Genomic DNA, 13596 nt, shown 5'->3' on the forward strand with positions numbered 1-13596 from the left:
CTTCCTGCTGTTTCTCCTACTGGTTTTTCCTTGCTACTCACCTGGACAAACCTCTCTTCCAAGCTCTCTCTCTTCAGCTCCTTGCATATTCAACATCCACAAATCTTCTCTTTGTTTTGATTGAAAAACACTTCAGAGTTGGAAAACTGGGAGCCCTGCTCATAGGGGGGAAAAAAAAGGTGGGGAAGGGGATATCACTGTCCCAGGAAACAGGAAAATGACAAAGAACTGTTGCCCAGGGATACTGTCTAATAATTCACACAAAATCTATTTAGATAGCAATGTGACCGCATCAGCAAAAATCATGGTTGGCTTCCAGCCTTGTAGTTTCACAAATTCCATTTGTCAGCTGTGTAAAAAGTGACAGCCAGACTGATACATTAGCAAACCCTCAAGCACTTGGTGGATAAATCAGAATGTTATTTATAATAATAAAGATATCTATGAAGTAGACAGAAGTATTCATGCCTTTATATAACAATCTATATGAAGGCCAATTAATAGAATCAAAAGTAGCATAGGAAGGGATACGAAGGGATGCCAGGGTGGCTCAGTTGGTTAAGCATCTTGGTTTCAGTTCAGGTCATGATCTCGGGGTCCTGGGATTGAGCCCCACGTTGGGCTCCATGCTCAGTGCAGAACCTGCTTGTCCCTGTCCCTCTGCTGCTCCTCCCCTGCTCACGCAGGTGCACTCTCTCTCAAATACATGAAATCTTAAAAAAAAAAAAAAAAAAAAAAGTTGCATAGGGAAATGACCTTATAGCAAGGCTAATACATTAAATCTGATACACCCATCTCCACTATATGCCAAGGAGCTGGACAGGAGTTAGGAAGCTCTATTTGTACAACTTAGAGATACACTGCTTGCCCTTTCTTCTAGATGTCAGATCAACTGAACAGTTTTCTTCAGGTACAGCTCAATATTAAGATTATAGGCTGCAGTTTAAAAAAGAAAAAAAAGGGGGGGGCACCTGCATGGCTCGGTTGGTTAAGCATCCAATTGTTGATCTCAGCTCAGGTTTGATCTCAGGTCATGAGTTCAAGCCCCCCCACCCCCCCATTTTGGGGTCCATACTGGGTGTGGAGCTTACTTTTAAAAAAGCAACAATAAAAAACAAATTGCGAAATAATTTTTTACTTACAAGAAAGTTCCAAAAAATAGTACAAAGAGTTTCTGGTGCTTGATATGTTAAATTGCAACTGTTCATCCAAAAATGTCTCCCCATATAAGCCTAAAGTGGGAGGTAGAATCAGCAGCATTATTTCAAGGAAAAAAGAAGACAGACAGATGATTTTACCTATAATCAAGAGCTAAGAAGTCATGTTAAGAATGGTCTGAGTCTGCTGAAATACATAATAATGCTGGTACTATGGACTTCTCATCAACATCTGCACTTCTGTGATGAATTTTAAAGGTATAAGAGGATCCTATCTCCGGTGGGGTGGGTGCACCTGGGAGGCTCAGTCAGTTAAGCATCTGACTCTTGATTTCAGCTCAGGTCATGATCTCAGGGTTGTGAGATCGAGCCCTACAGCAAGTCCAGTGTGGAGCCTGCTTGAGGATCCTATCTGAGATTTCCTGATCCTCTTCTATAAGAGGGGCACAGAAAGAAGCTACCACACAATCCTACAGAGAACCATGAAGTAGAGTGGGGTTACAGTGTAATTGGAGTTAGACAATAGATAAACAGTCAAACATGCCCCCACCTGACTAGAACTTAGATTACAGCTGGACAGAGACATTAAAGTGTAGTTACAATTACAGGAATTACAAAAGTGGAAATATGGGATGTAGTAATGTAGAGCAGAGGGGACCTAATGTAGTTTGAGAAAGAAAGCCTCCCTGAAAAAGAGATAAATAGAAATGAAACAGCTGAAGAAAGAAAATACCAGAGATATGAAACAGAATATACAAAAGGAATCAAGCTCAGTGAAGGAGATCTAGTAAGACATGAAGCTCGAGGCAAGCAAAAGCCAGATCAAATACAACCCTGAGGACCATTTTAAGGAATTTACCTTAAAGTGAGTAGAAAGCCACAAAAGAAATACGAAAATGAAAAAAAAAAAAAAAAGAAATATGAAAATGTTTTTTGGGGAAAAAGTGACATGAGTATATCTATCTGCTGTTAAAAAAAAAAAACACACAACAAAACAAAAACAAAAACAAAAACAAAAACAAAAAAACACGGGGCCCTGGGTGGCTCAGCAGTTGGGCACCTGCCTTCGGCCCAGGGCATGATCCTGGAGTCCTGGGATCGAGTCCCACATCAGGCTTCCTGCATGGAGCCTGCTTCTCCCTCTGCCTGTGTCTCTGCCTCTTTCTCTCTCTCTGTGTCTCTCATGAATAAAATAAAATTTTTTTTTTTTTTTTAAAAAGGAACACATTCCTCTGCCCAATAGCAAAGAAGGAAACTGTGTTTGAATGGTGGAAGGTGTAGAGGTAAGGTGAAGACTGGAAGACCCTTTGGGAGGTTGTTCAGCAGCCTTCTAGGGAGACTGGATCAACTAAGAGACTGGATGAATATGGTGTGAGGGAGAGGGAGAAGTCAAGATTATTTTCTGGTTTGGAGCTTGAGTGATGACAGCGACCTTTAGAGAATGGGAACACTGCTTTGGGGATAAAGAAGATACATTCAGTTTTTAAATATCCAAATAGAGGGATGCCTGGGTGGCTCAGCGGTTGAGTGTCTGCCTTCAGCCCCGGACATGATCCTGGAGTCCCAAGATGGAGTCCCACATCCAGCTCCCTGCATGGAGCTGGCATCTCTCTCTGCCTGTGTCTCTGCCTCTTTCTGTGTGTCTCTCATGAATAAATAAATAAAAATCTAAATAAATAAATAAATACATAAATATCCAAATAGAAAGTAGGCATACATATCTGGAATAGAGGAGAGAAGTGTCATAATAAGAGTAATTAACACCCTGGGACTAACAGATAAAAACACCAAAGGAGTATAGCTAGGAAAACCTCAACAATGACTTTACATTTTTAAAAGGAAGTTTAGGGGTACCTGGGTGACTTAGTTGAGCATATGGCTCTTGGTTTTATCTGTCATGATCTCATGGGTCATGAGATCGAGCCCCATACTGGGCTCTGTGCTTAGCAGGGAGCCTGCTTGAAGATTCTCTTCCTTGGCTCGGCTCCTCCCATAACACCCCCCCACCCCCCGGTCAAATAAATAAATAAATAAATAAATAAATAAATAAATAAATAAATAAATAAATAAATAAATCTTCTTAAAGATGATGTTTAACACTGGCTTTTGATTTTTTCATTTATTTTTTAAAGATTTTATTTTATTTATTTATTTTAAGATTTCATTTATCCACTCATGACACACACACACACATACACACACACACACACAGAAAGGCAGAGACACAGGCAGAGGGAGAAGCAGGCTCCATGCAGGTAGCCGGACGTGGGACTTGATCCCAGGACTCCAGGATCACGCCCTGGGTCGAAGGCAGGCACTAAACCACTGAGCCACCCAGGAATCCCCTGGCTTTTGATTTTAGAGATTCCTAATGCCCTGAAAGAAAGAAATAAAATATTTTTGTTTGCTTGTTTAAAGATTTTATTTAAAAAAAAGATTTTATTTATTAAAAAAAAAGATTTTATTTATTTATTAATGAGAAACAGAAAGAGAGAGAGGCAGAGACACAGGCAGAGGAAGAAGCAGGCTCCATGCAGGAAGCCCAACTCCGGATTCAATCCTGGGTCTCCAGGATCACACCTTGGGCTGAAGGGAGCACTAAACCGCTGAGCCACCGAGGCTGCCCTAAAAGATTTTAATATACGATAAAATTGGCATCTCTAGTCATAAAAAATTACTTATAAATTATGTTGAAACTGTTGCTTAATTACCTGGAAAAAACACTTAGTGAGATTCCTACCTATACCATATACCAAAATAAATCTAAGCTGGTTAAAGGGTTAAATATAAAAAAAAAAACCCACAAAATAAAATATTAAGAAATAATTGACTTTAGGGTTAGGGTAGACTTTTCTAAGCATTATGCAAAAAAAAAAAAAAAAAAAAAAAAAAAAAAAACCACACATCCTTTTTTTGTCCAAAAAGGACAAAGCTGGATAAATCTGGTCATAGAAAAGCAACAATCTCTATTCTATATCCAAAATACAAATAAAATAAAATGATAATCAATCTAAAAAAAGTATTTCTGATTTACACATCAAAGAGTAAGTAGATGGACCTAATGAATAAAAGACTTATTAATAATTAAGGAAAAAAGATGAACTCATAAAAAATGAGAAGTATACGGGATCCCTGGGTGGCGCAGCAGTTTGGCGCCTGCCTTTGGCCCAGGGCGCGATCCTCGAGACCCAGGATCAAATCCCACATCAGGCTCCTGGAGCATGGAGCCTGCTTCTCCCTCTGCCTGTGTCTCTGCCTCTCTCTCTCTCTGTATGACTATCATAAGTAAATAAAATTAAAAAAAAAATTAAAAAAAATGAGAAGTATACAACATATAGAGCAAGAATTACAAAAGGCCAATAACCATATCAAAACAAAGTTCCATCTTGGTAGTAATAAAAAAATGGAAACGAAACAATAAAGAATCTATTTTTATATTAAATTGGAAATTTTCTTTAAAGTGCCACAAATCAAGACTGGCAAAGGTATGGGGGAAAAGAGCTTCTCATACACCAGCAGTGGGAATATAAGATGGTACCATCCTTCTAGAAATAATTTGGCAATATATATCAATCAGGTCTTAAAGTTGTAGGATGAATAGCAGTTGGAATACTGGGATCATCCTTTTTTTGAGTATAGGAAATCAGAAAATTATACTAAGTATATACAACACCTACAATGTGTCTCAAAAGACTCTCAAAGTTATTAGTATGTCTATAAAATACCTATATTCTTTGACCTATAATTCTACTATTAGAACATTCTCAGGGATCCCTGGGTGGCTCAGCGGTTTAGCGCCTACCTTCAGCCCAGGGCGTGCGTGATCCTGGTGTCCCGGGATCGAGTCCCACTTCGGGCTCCCTACAGGGAGCCTGTTTCTCTCTCTGCCTGTGTCTCTGCCTCTCTCTGTGTGTCTCTCATGGAGAAATAATATCTTAAAAAAAAAAAAAAGAACTTTCTCATAAATAAGTAACTTCCCAGGGCACCTGGGTGGCTCAGATGGTTAAGCATCCAACTTTTGATCTCAGCTCAGGTCTTGAATTCAGGGTTATGAGTTCAAGCCCCAAGTTGGGCTCCGTGCTGGGTATGGAGCCTATTTTTTTTTTTTAATTTTTTTAAATTTATTTATGATAGTCACACAGAGAGAGAGAGAGAGGCAGAGACACAGGCAGAGGGAGAAGCAGGCTCCATGCACCCGGAGCCCGACGTGGGATTCGATCCCCGGTCTCCAGGATCGCGCCCTGGGCCAAAGGCAGGCGCCAAACCGCTGCACCACCCGGGGATCCCTTGGAGCCTATTTTTTAAAAAAGTCCGGGGGGGGGTTGCTGCCCGGGTAGCTCAGCGGTTTAGAACCGCCTTCAGCCCAGGGCCTGATCCTGGAGATCTGGGATGGAGTCCCATGTCGGGCTCCCTGCATGGAGCCTGCTTCTCCCTCTGCCTATGTCTCTGCCTCTCTCTCTCTCTCTCAGCCTGCTTCTCCCTCTGCCTATGTCTCTGCCTCTCTGTCTCTGTCTCTCATGAATAAATAAAATCTTAAAAAAAAAAAAAAAAAAAGGGACACCTGGGTGGCTTAGTGGCTGAGTGTCTGCCTTCAGCTCAGGGTGTGATCCCAGGGTTCCAAAATTGAGTCCCACATCAGGCTCCCTGCATGGAGCCGGATTCTCCCTCTGCCTAATTCTCTGCCTCTCTCTCCCTGTGTGTCTCTAATGAATAAATAAAATATTTTAAAATAAAAGAAGAAAATATAGGGCAGCCCCAGTGGCTCAGTGATTTAGTGTTGCCTTCAGCCCAGGATGTGATCCTAGAGACCCAGGATCAAGTACCACATCGGACTCCCTCCATGGAGCCTGCTTCTTCCTCTGCCTGGGTCTCTGCCTCTCTCTCTCTCTCTCTCTGTCTCTCATGAATAAATAAAATCTTAAAAAAAATAAAATAAAAAAGAACTTCCCAAAGAAGAAAAAAGCTGAATTCTTTTGTTACCTGTAAAAAAATTAAAAATATCCTGCAATGTTGTTGGAAAACACAATCTTTCTATGAATGGACACTGCAGCTTAGCAAATTATAGTACTTCCACTTGGTGGAAATTATATAGACATTAAGATAATTAAAAATGAAAATATGAGGGGCACTTATGGCTTAGTCAGTTAAGTGTCTGTCTTCAGCCCAGGTCATGACATCAGGGTCCTGGAATTGAGCCCTACATAGGGCTCCCTGTCCAGTGAGGAGTCTGCTTCTCCCTCTCATTCTGCCCCTCCCCCTGCTCATGCCCTCTCTTTCTATAATAAAAATCCTTAAAACAAAAATATGTGATCATGTGCAAAAATACTTATGCTCTATATAAATGAAAAAATGCAGGATATTAAAATTTCAAGTACATCAGAACACTGTATATGTATGCTAAAATATGCTTTCTTTTTAAAAGACTCTAATCCCTAAGAATATGTATCAAATTGTTAACCATAAGCATCTCTAAAGGACAGGATTATGGTAAACTTTTGTGTTAAGACCTATCTTTGGGCAGCCCGGGTGGTTTAGTGCCACCTTCAGCCTGGGGTGTGGTCCTAGAGACCTGGGATCCAGTCCCCTGTCGGGCTTCCTGCATGGAGCCTGTTTTTCTGCCTCTCTGTGTGTCTCTCATGAATAAATAAATAAAATCTTAAAAAAAAAAAAAAGACCTTTGTGTAACAAAAGGTCTTTTGTGTATCTTTGTGTAACATTTCAAAGTTTTCCTTCAGGAATAAACAGCTTCTATAATCCGAGAAAAAAAAAAGTGAAAAAATACAATCAGGGATGGGCACAGAAATTTATGTACAAAGATCACATACTATAATTACTATAATTGTAAAACAAGCAAATAAACACTGATGGCATATTAATATGATAGATTTTGTAACTGTTAAAAATCATTTTTTCAGGGATCCCTGGGTGGCGCAGCGGTTTGGCGCCTGCCTTTGGCCCAGGGCGCGATCCTGGAGATCCGGGATCGAATCCCACATCAGGCTCCCGGTGCATGGAGCCTGCTTCTCTCTCTGCCTCTCTCTCTCGCTGTCTCTCTGTGACTATCATAAATGAATAAAAAATTTTAAAAAAAATCATTTTTTCAAAGAATATCCATTAGAAAAAAGAATATTCATTAGAAAATACAGTATGTTAAAACAGGATAATACAAAATCAAAAATAAAAAACATAAGAGACAACAACTGTTGAAAATGATGTGGGGAAAAAGGAACACTTGGGCACTGTTGGTAGGAATGCAAACTGTATAGTCATTTAGAAAATAGTGTGGAGTTTCCTCAAAAAATTGAAAATAGAACTACCTTACCATCTGATAATCACATTACTGGGTATTTACCCCCAAAATACAAATACACTAATTCAAAGGGATACATGCACCCCTATGTTTATTGCAGCATTACAATAACCAAATTATGGAAACAGCCTGTGTCCATCAGTAAGTAGATGAATGGATAAAGTAGATGTGGTGTAAATACACAATGAAATATTATTCAGCCATAAAAAAGAATGAAATCTTGCCATTTGAAAAAACATGGATGGAGCTAGTGAGTATAATGTTAAGTGAAATAAGTCAAAGAAAGACAAATACCATATTATTTCACTCATATGTGGAATTTAATAAACAAAACAAGCAAAGAAAAAAGAGAGATAAATCAAGAAACAGACTCTTAACTACAGAGAACAAACTGATGGTTACTGGGAGGTTGGGAAATGGGTGAAATAGGTGATGGAGATTAAAGACTACACTTGTGGTAATCACTGGGTAATGTAGAGAATTGTTGAATCATTACACTGTGCACCTGAAACTAATATAACACTATATGTTAACTATACCAGAATTAAAATTAAAAGCTTTTTAAAAAGGTACAAATGAAAGTTACATAAATTTGATTTTGGAAAAATTATTTAATGCCTGCTTATTTTTTTTTAATATTTTTTTTATTTATTCACAAGAGACACAGAGAGAGAGAGGCAGAGACACAGGCAGAGGGAAAAGCAGGCTCCATGCAGGGAGCCTGAGGTGGGACTCAATGCCGGGACTCCAGGATCATGCCCTGGGCCAAAGGGAGGCTCTAAACCGCTGAGCCACCCAATGGATCTTCCTGCTTGATTTTGATATAAATTCTGGTTAAGATTCACCCTGCTGGTCTAGGTATCATGAAGTCAAGGGGCTTGTCTGTCTTGTTCACTACAAAATGCCCAATGCTGGGCACCTGGGTGGCTCAGCGGTTGAGTGTCTGCCTTCAGCTCAGGGTGTGATTCTGGAGCCCCAAGATCGAGTCCCACATTGGGCTCCCTGCAGGGAGCCTGCTTCTCCCTCTGCCTCTCTCTGTGTATCTCTCATGAATAAATAAAATCTTAAAAAAAAAAATGCCCAATGCTATCACAATGTTTGGTTCTCAATGATTACAGAAGAAGATTATTTCTCAATGATTACTACTCTGGAAGGGGTGACACTGGGGCAAAAGACGAATCTTACAACTTCATAAAATTTTGTGTTTGAGCACTGGAGAACCTTCTAGTGAATTAATCTGCAGAGAAATGCAGCACATAATTCTCAGGGATCCTGTCTTAGCTCACAAATGAAACTGATAGTCTCAACCTAAGATTCCCAAAGGCACACCTTTTAAGTCTGCTACAGTAATAGCTCACGTACATATTAACAGGTCTCAAGAACCTGGACTTCACTGACTAATTCGAACAATTTGTCGTGACAGGTAGATGTAACGGTTGTTAAATATAAGAGCTCTGTTCTGGAAGAACAGACCTTAAAAAGATTATTTTGGTGAGTTGCAAAACTAACCCTCAGCCTCACAGCTTAAGGTAACAGAATGAGGGCAGCCCCGGTGGCGCAGCGGTTTAGTGCCGCCTGCAGCCCGGGGCGTGATCCTGGAGACCTGGAATCGAGTCCCACGTCAGGCTCCCTGCATGGAGCCTGATTCTCCTTCTGCCTGTGTCTCTGCCTCTCTCTTTCTGTGTCTCTATGAATAAAGAAAATAAAAAATCTTAAAAAAAAAAAAGGTAACAATGAATGTCCTTATTTGAGTCTTTCACACCTTTAATACAAGAGGTAGTTTTAGGGGAGAATTTGCTTCAAACATCCTTTTTATGAAAGAATTACACTTTTTCCTTCTCAGGATTTAGAGTTCCTTACCCTTAAAAAAAAAAAAAAAAAATCATGTTGGGATAACTGGGTGGCTCGGTGGTTGAGCATCTGCCTCGGGCTCAGGTCATGATCCCGGGGTCCTGGGATGGAGTACCACATCGGGCTCCCTGCAGGAAGCCTGCTTCTCCCTATGGCTATGTCTCTGCCTCTCTCTGTCTCTCATGAATAAATAAGTAAAATCTTTTTTTTTTTTTTTAGTAAAATCTTTTAAAAACGTCATGTTTTCAAAGAATATCCATGAGAAAATATGTTAAAACTGGAGAATACAAAATGGTAAAATAAAAATATGCATACATGTACCAGTACTAAGTAAACATTCAATAAATAAGAACTATTATTAATACACAGACATATACAAAACACAAAGGACAGAAGAAATCCACCAAAATGTCAACACACTGATCCTTAGGTCATTTAATGGGTTACTTTCATTTGTCCTTTATACTCTTCTATATATTTCACTTTCCCTACAATAAACATGTATTAAAGTTAGAGAAATAATTATGTAAAAAAATGACTGAACTGTAGTTCCTGCTCACAGGTTTCAACGATCAAAAAAAACAGAAACAAAAGGAGTTACAACCAACAAAATGCCAGATCCAGTGAATAAGGTATTGGCCTCTCATTCAGAGTAAGATTAAAGTGGATTGAAATGGAAATCAGGAAATTGTTCTGTCACAGCCCATGTGATGGGCCTACATGACAGGCTACTTACCTGAAAAAGCTGACAAATTAGATAATATCCATGGGGGCGAAAAGATAGTATCTATGAGTCCTTTCAGCTTTAACATTCTGTGAATCCTTAACCAAACGAGTTAATTCATGTAAAGCATTTATAAAGACATCTGCCACATGGCAAGTATTCCACAGGGGTCAGGCATTATTATGTTTGATACTAAAATCTATGGAGTAGAAAAGACATCTTGCTGACAACCCTCTCCTCCAACTGTGGATCATCTGAGCTGTCAGCAATTTATGTCAAACTGCAAATTTTCCTGTAATGGGTTAGAAAATAAATAATTAAGGCTTCAGGGGCAATATGGTCTCTCTCTGTCACAACTATTCAACTTTGCCTTTGTAGTGTGAAAACAACTACACACATAATATGTTTAAAAAAAAAAATGAGGGACTCCTGGATGGCTCAGTGGTTGAGCGTCTGTCTTCAGCTCAGGGCGTGATCCCAGTTGGGGGATCGAGTCCCACATTGGGATCCCTATGAAGAGCCTGATTCTCCCTCTGCCTGTGTCTCTGCCTCTCTGTGTGTGTGTCTCTCATGAATAAATAAATAAAATCTTTAAAAATAAATAAATAAAAATAAAAAATAAAAATAAATGAGCTTGGCTGTGTTTCAGTAAGACTTTTTTTTTCTTCTTTCTTTTTTTTTTTTTTTAAACAAAAACAGGTGATAGACATTTTGCCTGGGGGCCATAGTTTACTGACCCTCTAGTCTATAAATTTCCCGGAGAGGAAGGTACAGGTTTTTCCGCCAATGCCTAGTATAGAATAATCTGATTGTCAGTGATTTTAAGAAGATAAAAGGATCTGTCAGAATCCACGTTTGGGGGCGAGATGGGTATTACAGTGAAGGGTAAAAGGAAAAAAAGGAAAGCTTTTATTTTTTAATTTTTTTAAAAAAAAGATTTTATTTATTCATGAGAGACACAGAGAAAGAGAGGCAGAGACACAGGCAGAGGGAGAAGCAGGCTTCATGCAGGGAGCCCGATATGAGACTTGATCGGGGGACTTCAGGATTACACCGTGGGCCACCCAGGCGTCCCAGGAGAGCTTTTAATAGCTTAATCCCGTTCAAAGTAACAAGGAGCTAGCTCTCTCTCCCCTTACTTTGTAAGCTTTCTCCTTCCTGCCACCTCTTTACCTCTCAATAATTAGCTAAAGGATTATGGGCAAACCAGGTGGGATTTTTCGAGAATTTGAAACAATTCCTTCAATAAGACCACACTCAAAATGTACTCCTCCCTGAAGCCCTTCTTGGGTTTGTCAGTTGGCCACAAGTAACATACTCATCTAGGCTGTAGCAGCATTCTGGATCTCTCTCTTCTGCAGCCTTGGGTCACTAAGTAGCAATATGTCCTTCCATCGTCTCCTATTCTCTCCGTACCTCAATATCCTCATTAAAAAAACTACAAATAAGAGATGCCTGGGTGGCTCAGTGGTTGAGCGTCTGCCTTCAGCCCAGGGCATGACCCTGAGGTCCCAGGATCAAGTCCCGCATCGGGCTCCCTGCAGGGAGCCTGCTTCTCCCTCTGCCTCCTGTGTCTCTGCCTCTCTTTGTGTCTCTTATGAATAAATAAATGAAACCTTAAAAAAAAAAAAAAAACTACAGATAATGGGTTGTTCTGAAGGTTCAATCAGCACAGCTGCTTCGAACAGTCCTATTTAGCACTATGTTTTAGATCATCACAAAAACCTGTTCACATATATATCTCCCAGCACTAACTAGACTGTAAGCATGTTCCAGGTCCAAGGTCTCTCACTCTGTAGTCCCGCCCCTGGGTTCTGTGTCCAACTTGGCAAGTAACGCACAGTAAAATTTTGTTGCAAGACATGAACGTGTCCGTGCGGGCTATCACATACATGCTGTCAACTGAGCCTTGCAAAGCAAGGAAGGCAAGGACTACTAGACACAGTAGACAGTCCAACTTTAGAGATGAGAAAACAGCCTCTGTATCCTCAGGAATTGCAACTCAGAGACTCGAGACTCGCCACCTTCACGCTACTGCCGGTTCCTACTACGACGGTCCCTAAAAAAAAAGTCTCTGAGCTGCAGGCAGGATTAATGGGGAGGGGGTGGGAGGACGGGGGAGAGATGGTATTCAGACCGAGAACTCTGAGCCCTGGGGCTTCGTTTCCGAACGTGAGCCCTAGCTGTAGATCATCCATGCATCTAGCCCTCAGTCAGTCATCGCTCATTCGCTCGTGCGAATTCGCACGGTCCTCTCAGCCGCCTGCTCCGCGCCGGACGCTGTGCCGAGGCCGCTGGGAGTTCGGGGCCGCACGAGGCCGGGGGCAGGCTGCCTCCAAAAGCCTCCGGCCCGCTGCCCCAGGCGAAGGCGCCCGGAGCCACTCCCCTCCCCTCCCCGAAGCCCCGCCCGCTCACCGTGAGGTCCAGGGGCTCCCCGCGGGGTGGCGACTACGGTCCCACAGGTGCGCGCAGGCCCAGGGCACGGGCTCACCGCCCCGCCCCCAGGCCGGAAGAGCAGTGGCGCGGCCGGTAGTGCGTCACCAGCGGCTCCGCGCGCCTCGTCCCGCGAGGCCTTCCGCTGCCTGAGTCTCGCTCGCGGGGTCCCCGAAGAAGGCGATCCGGGCCTGGTTTCCCTCTAACCCCAGCCAAGTGCATGACGTCCCATTAGAGGCCACCTTTTCCCGGAGCACGGTGACCGCTTCATCCCCCAGGAAGGCTGTAGATGGGGGGCGTTAGTGTTGGAGAGCGTGCTGGATAGGACTCGGGAGAGGCTGCCTCAGCGAGGCACCTAGTGTAGTCCACCTGCTAAAAATAGCCCCGGAGTAAAAATCTTTTTTTTATATATATATTTTATTCATTTATTCACGAGAAACGCAGAGAGAGAAAGAGAGAGGCAGAGACACAGGCAGAGGGAGACCCTGAGTAAGAATCTTGAATGATCCACTATTTACTAAGAATAATGGACAAATTCCTGTTCTAGGCCCCCACATGCTGACATCATCACCCAGCAATCTCTCTTAACTCTGCTCGCATTCACATTTTCTCCTGTATCATAAGTGAATTCCCCCATTGGCCCCCTGAAATCTCTTGACCCTCCCTGACCCCGGATCTTTTTTTTTTTTTTTTTTTTTCCAGGACTTGCCCCTCTAGAATATTCTCCCTCCTTTCTACCTACTGCCCCACACCCTGGCCATTCAGGTCATACTGGTTCTTCCAAGACCCAGTGCCAATCTATCCTTGACCTTCATTAATGTTTACACTCCAGTCTCACTGGTATGAGTAATTCTGGCTTGAAATACACACACTTGTCCACTTTTGATCATTATTAGGGAGATATACACGGGTCATATTCCACCTAAGGGCAACTATGAAGGATCCAGTTCATCTCTACACAACTCTATGCAGGTACCTGCAGCTATTATTATATCATATTATCATTATCATATCCCAGTGTTAAGCTGTGTCTGGCAGAGAAGATACTCAGTAAATATGTGTCCAATCCACTAATCAAATACAAAAGTAAAGTTCAGGTTATTGGCATATTTGAGAAATTG

The 13596-nt window shown here is 41.6% G+C and overlaps 1 protein-coding gene across 12 annotated transcripts in view; it reads right to left on the reverse strand.

The window, feature by feature from the left end:
• Positions 1–12670, reverse strand: part of LOC140610456 (uncharacterized) — a 29422-nt gene extending 16752 nt beyond the window's left edge. For 2 of the 12 annotated variants that reach the window (XM_072786559.1, XM_072786556.1), the window contains exon 1: positions 12458–12549. Coding sequence is in view for 6 of the 12 variants with exons in the window: in XM_072786550.1 (XP_072642651.1) it covers positions 42–96 (55 nt within the window). In the remaining 6 variants the exon portion in view is untranslated. Of the gene's footprint in view, positions 1–41; positions 714–1142; positions 1233–4959; positions 5092–12457 lie in introns of all 12 variants that reach the window. The other 10 variants (XM_072786550.1, XM_072786549.1, XR_012012108.1 and 7 more) reach the window with 10 other exon arrangements.
• Positions 12671–13596: the final 926 nt, after the last annotated feature.

This window comes from Canis lupus, chromosome 19 (genome assembly GCF_048164855.1).
Source record: "Canis lupus baileyi chromosome 19, mCanLup2.hap1, whole genome shotgun sequence".
Taxonomy (NCBI): Eukaryota; Metazoa; Chordata; class Mammalia; order Carnivora; family Canidae; genus Canis; species Canis lupus.